Raw genomic sequence first — 9,395 nt, forward strand, 5'->3', positions numbered from 1 at the left:
GCACCCACCGTCCCGCCCCTGTCCCGGCACCTCCCGGCCCGGCGCTCCGAGCAGGCGCTGCTCGGCCCGGCGGCGGCGCGGTAGCCACGGCAACCGGCCTGGGGAGCAGGAGCGTGCGCACTGGGGAGAGGGGCCGGGCCGGGCCGGGCGGACTGAGAACGCTCCGGGAACCCGCCGGGTCGGGCAAAGTGGAAAGGGAGGCGGTGCGAAAGGACGAGCAAGTGCCCTGCTTCCCTCCAGCCACAGCAGCTGCACGAACCCGTGCTGGCCTGGGGCGGCCCCAGTGCCGGCACACCCGCAGGGGCCGTGCCCTGAGCAGCGATGAGAGCTCGTACCAGCCCATAGCGGCAGCAATGTACGAAAACACCGTTTTTCCTTATATCCTTATTCTGCGAGTAATAGCAGAAGTTGTACTAAAGCCCCAGAACTCTTGGATATCGAGAAAGGGTGTTGTGTGTGAGTGTTGGCAGCCTTCGTGCCACACACCGTCCCTTCCGGGCTGTGTGGCAGTGCCTACCCGTGACATGGCTTGTGCCTAACCCTGCTGCTCTCCTGGAGGGTCCGTGGCGTGAGGACTGAGGCTGGCAACTGGAAATTAAAGACTTGCAAATCAGAATGAAAACCATACGAAATTGGATTTCCTGGTGTTTGAGGTGCCATTTCAGACACAACTCCTGCAAATCTTTTCAGCATGCTACAAGAAAACCAAGTGGACGGTCACATCACAGAACTTTCAGATGTGAAATACACAGTTCTGTGTTGCAATTCCAAGAGAATCCTGGAAAAAAGCCTTTCAACAGGCATTGAATTCAAATGGATATTCAATAATTGTATGCCATGATCACTGTTACCATGTTTCCCAGACATTGTTTGGCACTTGAACGTGGGCCTACTCCGCATCTAAAGGACAGAAATTTCCCATTACTACTACTAATGCTGTTTTGTGTAAAACCTTGTTTGAACTCCTAGAATAGGATCACCATTAATTCTGTAGAAAGATACTGTCATTTGTGTCACTTTGTCACTGTTATATAGTTGATTAAACATTCAAGCTCATTTTCAAGTTGCAATGATTTTTCATTTTTTCCCTAATGAAATAGCATATAAGCTTTGAATATTAAAATAATAAAAAGCAGCTTTCACTCATCTCCTATTGGTTTTGGTTTCAGGTTCAGAACACAACCACTTGGGATAGGTTAAGCAGCACAGATTGCCATCTGGCTAGAAATTACAAAAACCTCAGTACTTGCTCTGCTCTCATGATGGGAAGGTTGTTTTTCTGTTATAAAAGGCTCTGTCTCTGCTAGGTCCCATCCTTGCAGATAAACCTCTTTTTTACTGACATGACTTCAATCAGATGATCTCAAAGTGTTTTAAAGATCTAAACTTTGTTAACTCTACAGCTTGCAGCAATTTACCTTACTACAGATTATAAAATTACATTACAACAGATTATAAAATTGTTTGCATCATCATGGATTTCCAACAATTAAAGGAGAAAAATCAAGCAACATCATTAGTTAGCCTTCAAATTATACTTTGCTAGCATATTCCTCTTGGAATAAATTAGGACCTGTATGGAGGAAACAGATGTGCATTTGTGAAAGGAAGATGAGAGTATGTTTTTATTTGTGAAAGTCAGTTTTAAAAGGCTATATATCAAATTTCAGCAGCAGTGGGCCATGAAAAAAACTTCCTCTCCCCTGGAGGACAATTAATGAGCTTATAGGAGAGCTCTTTTAAATCACATGACAAATACATCTTTAGAAGTAGAGGAAATAACTGAACAAGAAGAGAGTACAGCAAATGTCTCAGGTACAGAATAGTAGAAAGAATTCCAGTAGTTGCTACCATATTCTGCAAACTTTCCTTCCCCCCCATACCTCCAGTATTTCATGTGTCTGTCATTTATACTACACTTTGTTTATTGTGGGGTTTTTTTTAATTTATTTTGATTTCTCTCAGGTCAGCTCAATACTTATTACCAAAATCCATTAATTTTCATTACACATGTAACAGCATTGGCCCTCATTCAAGTCTGTAATCCCTTACTATTTCTCATGAGAAAATTGTGTTTGTTGACTTTAGCAAAGTCCTCTTCTGGAATGCCATCTAGTGGTTTTACTTAGGAAAAGACCAGCTTCTATCTTGGTCAAGACTGAAAAATCCTTCAAAACCAAACAATAAAACTAAGTATTTTTCACTTCTTAATTTTTCAAAATTTAAAATATTTATGTAATTACAGTAATGATAGTTGGGGGGGGGAACTCAATGCTAAAGAATGCAGTGAAAATAGTTTCTGGAGGGAATAACTTGGGAATACTGGTTTTCTCTTCTATTGACCTACCCCCAAATACCACTGCATAGAATATAAATTTGTAATTAATCCATTTATAATAATCATGTCACAAGAAAATTTATAAGCCTAAAGACGATGAAAAAACAGCTATGGCCAAGTATGATGTGTAATATAACTAGTGCATAAACTAAAGCTTATTAAACTGCAGATTTTTGTGATATAGCTATATTTCTGTCTTTAAACTTGCAGGAATGTTGCTAGTGGTCTTGAAAAAAACATCAGTAAAGGCAAACTTGCACAGGAGCCTTAGATCTAGTTTGGATATTTTATTCAGGATTTTAAAGATTAACTCTCTAAACACAAGCTTTCAAAAGAATCACAGAATATCCTAAGTTCCCAGATCACAGAATATTCTAAGTTGGAAGGGGCCTGCAAGGGACCATCAAATCCAGCTCTTAAATGAAAAGCCCATCCAGGGACTGAATCCACACCCTGGTGTGATTAGCCCCAAGCTTTAACAACTGAGCTAATCTCAGTGCTCAACATCCTGTAGTTGAAAAACATTTCCTAATAGCAAACCCAGACTCCTCGTGATACAGCTCCATGCTGTTCCCTTGGGTCCTGTCACTACTCACCAGAGATGAGTCCCTGCTCTTCCACTTCCCCTTGTGAGAATGTTGAAGACACAATGAGGTCTCTCCTCGTCTCCTCTGCTCCAGACTAAACAGGTGACAGCCTGTCCACTGACCTCAGCCACTCCTCATATGGCTGCCCCTCAGGGCCCTTCACCAGCTTCCCTGCCCTCCTTTGGACACTCTCTAAAAGCTCTTCATCTTTCTTGTGGTGCCCAAAACTGCCCCAGCACTAGAGGTGAGGCTGCCCTAGAGCAGAGCAGAGCAGAGCGGGACAATCCCCTCCCTTGCCCAGCTTGTACCTGATGCATCCCAGGACAGGGCTGGCCCTTCTGGCTGCCAGGGCACTGCTGGCTCACATTCAGCTTGCCATTGACCAGGACTCCAAATCTCTTTCTGCAGCACTTCTTCCCAGTATCTCATTCCTGTATCTCAGGAATGTTGCTTTCCAGTACCTCAGTCTGTTGCTACCTCCAGGATTGCCCCATCCCAGTGGAGAATCCAGTGCTTGTCTCTTTAACTTCCCATGGTGATGGCCCATCTCTAACCTGTTGAGGTTTCTCCACAAGGCCTCTCTGCCTTGGAGGGAGCCAACAGCTCCTCCCAGACTAGTGTAATCAGCAGATTTACTGTGAATCCCTTCCTGTCCCACATCTAAGTTGTTAATGAACACACCAAGAGCACTCAGCCAAAGATAGGGACCCAGCTGGTGACTGGTGGCCAGCCTGATGTCACCTCATTTCCTGCAACACCTAACACTCAAGATGTGAATCAACAGCAGACCAACACAAGCCTACACAATGGCTCCTGAAGATCCCAATGCCAAGGTTTGTGCTGCAGTGTTATGCCAAGCATGGTAACCTACCTGTTAACAAGAGACCTGCTGCTGCCATCAATCTGAGTAGCAGTCTTCTTTCTCCCTCTCACCTCTCCAATTTTCCCAGTATCTCCCACAAGCCAGAAATCGTGTTTAGTTATGTGGGCAGTAGGGTCAACCAGTTCAGGACAGGGACTCAGCTGAAACCTAAAATCCTGTTCTTTTTGGGAAGCATTAGATCCCTCAGTGCAGCATCTGCATGACCATTAGGATCTTGTCAGAGGGTAGCAAAAATACATAGCCAAAGGTGGGACAAAATCATCACACTTTTCTACAACTTGGACTTTGATTTCAAGTGGCCTATAATATCTGTATTTTTAACACAGAAATACAGATTATAAAAACAACTCAGCGTAAGACACAAGTACCCTGTTAATAAAAAATGCCAAAAATTAAATAAACAAAAGGTTGTAGGAATGCCAGAAAGAATTTTCTTAAAACCCTTTTCTCAAGAAATTGGCAGCAGCCTTTAGATTGCTGAATTAAGTGGACAAAATATATTTTAATGAAGTGATTAGCTTTAATTTAAAGACAACTGTCAGTAACAATAGGTTAATAATTAATTTTTTCTTTTTACTTTCAAGAGGTTACACCATTTTGAAAATTATATTGGCCATCTCCACTGATTAGAAGGAGGTTCTTCAACTAGAGGCTCCCATGGTTTCCACTGCATCATTTTTCTTGCCAGGGACAGCTCATTTTCAGCCTGTTAACAAACACCATACACAAAGTTTTAAATATTATACAATTGCCAAAATATTAAATTACCTCTATGTCAGTTAATTACCTCAGTGATGTTGCTATCTGTCATGATCACAGACTACACAAATTTCACCTATAAATATCAAAGAAACTGTATGCTTTTCGGGGTTGTTTTTAAAAAAAAATCCCATCACCCCTAAATACCCAAACAGACATTCTGTTTAGAGAGACATTCCCAATGAGAACTTCATGATATTTTCCACTTGGTTTGGATTACCCCAGTATTATTCAATCCTCTCCTGCCCTTTTCACGGATTTAGACTCTGGAAGAAGCAATGTAGGTATACATGCATATCTATAAGCATAATGCAAGAAACAGCTGTTAATTTATTAGGTTTTAGCAAGGCTATCCCATTACTACATGACAATTTGTTATCAGGGGTTTTTCTTCTGCTTGACTGTTTTGCAGCAAAGGAAGATAGACGAAACTTCCAATTTTCTCAACAAAAGCCCAAGGAGCATTAAAAAACACAGCTACATTTTCACTTCATCTCAAATTTCCCCTCTTTACCTGTACAATGACTTCTTCTATCTGACCACAGTTCAGTTTGTCCTGTAGTTTTTGCACATCAGATTCCTGTGTGTTCAAACACAAACAATAAAATGTTTTAGTGTAGAAAGCCCATGAGAAGCATGAAAACAATAATTTAACCAGATCACACTCTAATCTTTCTCAGAACTACTATCAAATCAGCTGGCTTATATAATTTTACATTATCAAAGAAATCTCACACTCATTTGTTACTGAGAAGCAAACATCAAACCCTCAATGATAAATACAAAGAATGAATAATATTTACTGAATCCAAAGAAGAATTAGCAGATAAAGGCTTTAGTTTTTATCTTGGAAAAAAGTCTTGTTCTTAGATTTTTATAGAATTATATGCAAGTTTTCAATTATCACCTTGAATACACAATAACAGTATTGTAGAGTTTAATGTAACAAAAAGTTGTCTTAAATATTGAAGGTAAGGATTGTGCTAAGACACTACACTGGCAAGAGCACAAACTTTTTTTTGTGAAAGTGTGTGAAAATTACCACTTTTCCATCTTTCAAAGAAAAATTTCAACAGGAAATTAACAATTCCTTTTCATATGCCATCAAAATATCCCAGTCAATAACAAAAACAAACCTTGACACTTCAACTGTTTCTGAATTGATACAGCATTAAGGAAATAGCACTGTACTTACCTTTTTCACCAAATCCATTCGCTCATTTACAATCTGCTCGGTGTATTTCCTGTAAGCTGCATCTCTGGGAATGTTTTCCAGGACACCAAGGATTTTTGTGTACAGTATTCGCAGGCGCTGAAGGGATCACAAGGCATGGTTAAAATACACAACTGCAATTATTTAATTCCTTGTCCTACCAAACCCACTAAGCTACTACTTATACACAAAATATGGTATTCAATCCAGAAGTGTATGATCAACTAATTATTGAGTCTGAGCCACTGAACTCCATCTTGGGTAAAGCAGGGATTTATCAGGGCTGAAAAATTCCTGCTGTCACATTCCTCAAAGGAAAAATAAAATGATAAAGCAAAGTTGCAATCTGAACAGATTTGATGCAAAATGAAAAAAACAGAAAAGGCCATAAAGTGCTCTTAAAAAAAAAAAAGAGGAAGAAAAAAAGAGGCAAATTCATATCTAACCCATCAGATACCGAAAATTTACCTGAGTAGATACAAAGAGATTATAATGGAGGGTTTTTGGTCACTTTTCCTCATGCTGGTGCAAAGTTCTGGGTAACAAATAGATTTAAATTAAACCTGAAACTTTTGTTGCTGGATTTAAATGCAGGGATAAAGGACACATTGTGGTGAATTAATTCACACTTTTGTACCATGTAATTGTATCTACCTGACAAGGAATGGATGTCCCATAGGAACAATAAGAAATAGAAGCAGAATACTAAAAGAAGTACAAGGAAGAAAAACAGGAAACAAAAAGAAAATTGGCAAAAAAATCTGAACTTCAACTAAACCCTTGCCCAGTACTTTACTCTTAGCTTTAAATTGCAGAAAAAAACTAAAATGTACTAAGTTCACTCAGAAGGAGTCTGACAAGGCTGTAGACTGAGCTAGAATAATTTCTACCAAACAGTAGTGATTTTTTCAAGGGTTCTTTTTTACAGCGTTCTTAAGTATTGGAGTCAAAAGCATTTTTGAAATAGAATTGCTGTACAATAACAAATTTCAAAGTGGAGAACTTTAAAAAATCACTGAAGTTCTTTCAAAGCTAATGCCTCCTGAATAAGCATGATGTGACAAACATACTTACACTACTGAGCCTGAGAAGGTCAAAAGAAAGCCACACATTGCTACAAGAACCCCCTAATGGAGTTTCTGAGTACCACTGAAGTGTTCCATCCCAGGGCTTTGCCATGGCTTTGCACATAGCTAGTCTCTACCATCTAAGACTAGGCCAGCCCTTTGGTGTAAGTTATTTCAATACTTGCATACACAGCAAAGCAGCAAATTTTTTTTTTTTCCCGAGAAGCAGGAATTATATCTATGAAGAGCTGAATTTAAAGAGTTCTTTGTTTTGGCCTTACTGATGAAAGAAGTCAAATATGGGTTCATAAAGATACTTACACTAGAGAGCTTTTGAAATCAGTGTATGCCACAAAAAGTACATGTGTAAAATAACTTATAATTACATCCATTAAACCTTTATCACTGTGGACAATTTTAATTATTTCATTAAGCTGGCACCATATTAAGATATACTGCATACCTACACATGCAAACACATCACAAAAACCTTAGAGCAGACTGACAGTTTCTATTACTACAGAATGAGACATGTTACATACCTCATGAGGGTTCTCAGCTACAGCCAATCCTACAAGTCCAGTGGTCTGCAGAGAGAGCATAAACATACTTAACACACCTAAGCATCCATTCCCACATTAATTATTTTGTTTTGACTCAATATACAGCTGAGAGGGACCATTCCATGGCACCAGCCTTACCTCCTGCTATATGCCCGTTATCCCAGAGTTCCAGTGCTCCAAGAGGGAGCAGCTCATCTTAGCAGAATCAGAATCATAAAATATCCTGAGCTGGAAGGGACCCACAAGGATCATCCAATCCAACTCCTGCCCTGCACAGCACCATTCCCAGGGGTCACACCATGTGCTGAGAGCATTGTTTAAACACTTCCTGAATTCTGTCAGGCTGGTGCTGTGACCACTGCCCGGGGGAGCCTGTTCAGTGCCCAAACACCCCCTAGGTGAAGAACGTTTTTCTAATATCCAACCTCAACCTTCCTGACACAACTTCGGGCCATTCCCGCGGGTTCTGTCACTGGTCACCACAGAGTTGAGTGTCTGTCCCTCCTCTTCCCCTCGCTGCTGTAACTGCAATGAGGTCTCCCCTCAGCCTCCTCTTCTCCAGGCTGAGCACACCAATGACCTCAGCCGCTCCTCACAGGGCTTCCCCTACAAGCCCTTTAACATCTCCGTTGCCCTCCTTTGGATGCTCTCTAATAGCTTAGTATGCTCTCTAATAGCTTAGTATCTTTCTCAGACCGCGGCGATCAAACACTGAAGGTGAGGCCGCCTCAGTGCAGAGCACAGCGGGACAATCCCTCCTTCGCCACCCCGGCGCTGCTGTGCCTGATGCGCACCGAGCAGCTGCCGGCACCGCTCCGGTGCCCCGGCTCCAGCCACCCCCGGCTGCCGGGGAGGTCACCCAGGCCCTGCGCTGCCCTCGGCCTTTCTTTCCCTCGCAGAGGGGTGGCCGACCGCTCTCCCCACACGGCTGCGGCACTCCTTGCCCTCCCCCAGAACTGCCGCCCCGCCGCAGGAGCAGGACGCGGCCCCGGGCCCTCGGCAACGCCTCACCTTTCTCAGCGCCCCCGCCATGGCAGCGCTCGCGGCGCCCGCAGAGGACGCAGCGGAGGGCGCCGGGCCGCGCATGCGCCGCAGCGGCCCGGCCGGCGGGGCGGCAGCAGTGCGCGTGCGCGGGGCCGCTGTGTGCAGAGTGCTCGGAGTGGTGCGAGTCCCGTCAGGGGATCGCTTAGAAAAGCGAAAAAACGCCCCAAAACAGAGCTAGCCAGAAAATAGACAACAGGGAACTTCATTAAGGACCTTGCGATAGAGAAAGTGGGACAAAAGAGCAGTGGAAAGACAAGTTATTGGTAGAGGTGAACCTGATGTTCATTTGAAGATCCAGTTGTCCCTCTATTAAGTCTTATGCTTAGTTGCTAACTTAAAGTGTGAGTTTTCCGCAGTACTACTTTATAATAATTACATTGTAAGTTTGTATCTTATCCTGGACAACTCGTTCTTTATAGTTCCTTTGTCCTGCTGTTGAGCTCCTATTTTTCATAACTGGTGAGCAAACTCCCCCAACTGAGTCTCAGTTCTATCTCATTTTTCCCTGGAAGCCAGTCCTTTGATAAAACAAACACTTCAATCTGCAACTAAAGCACAGTGGCTCATACAGTTTGTATCAGTATGCAGGGTTTGTGTTTCCCCACGCCTGTGTTCTTGGCAATTTCATCAGAAAGAGCTGGAATTTCTTTCCTAGGTACTGAAATTCTTTCTTTCCAAAATGCCAGTCTTCAAAAATTCCTGCCTTTTTTTTATTGGACCACCCTGTATTTTCCCCGCCTCTCTGATGGTCTAACCAGATTATCTGTCTCCTGGTGACACTAACAGAGCACAGCACCAATGGCTCTGTGCCTGGCAATCTTTGAGCACAGTCAGTGTCGTTCCAGCAGTAGTTCTGACTGACTTTAGACAGCCTAAGCATGTGGGAGTGCTTGCCACATCCCAACAAAGTGAAAAACAATAGACCTTGTTGATGAAAACCT

The 9,395-nt window shown here is 42.5% G+C and overlaps 1 protein-coding gene across 1 annotated transcript; it reads right to left on the minus strand.

Annotated features, from left to right (window-relative positions):
- Positions 1-4,289: 4,289 nt before the first annotated feature.
- On the minus strand, positions 4,290-8,526 carry NDUFA5 (NADH:ubiquinone oxidoreductase subunit A5). The gene is made up of 5 exons (XM_064702738.1): positions 8,422-8,526; positions 7,390-7,434; positions 5,763-5,879; positions 5,082-5,147; positions 4,290-4,514 (listed from the first exon to the last, which is right to left on the minus strand). The coding sequence occupies exons 1-5, from the start codon at positions 8,494-8,496 to the stop codon at positions 4,413-4,415; spliced, it is 405 nt and encodes a 134-aa protein (XP_064558808.1). The 5' UTR covers positions 8,497-8,526; the 3' UTR covers positions 4,290-4,412.
- Positions 8,527-9,395: the final 869 nt, after the last annotated feature.

This window comes from Zonotrichia leucophrys, chromosome 1A (assembly GCF_028769735.1).
Source record: "Zonotrichia leucophrys gambelii isolate GWCS_2022_RI chromosome 1A, RI_Zleu_2.0, whole genome shotgun sequence".
Classification (NCBI taxonomy): Eukaryota; Metazoa; Chordata; class Aves; order Passeriformes; family Passerellidae; genus Zonotrichia; species Zonotrichia leucophrys.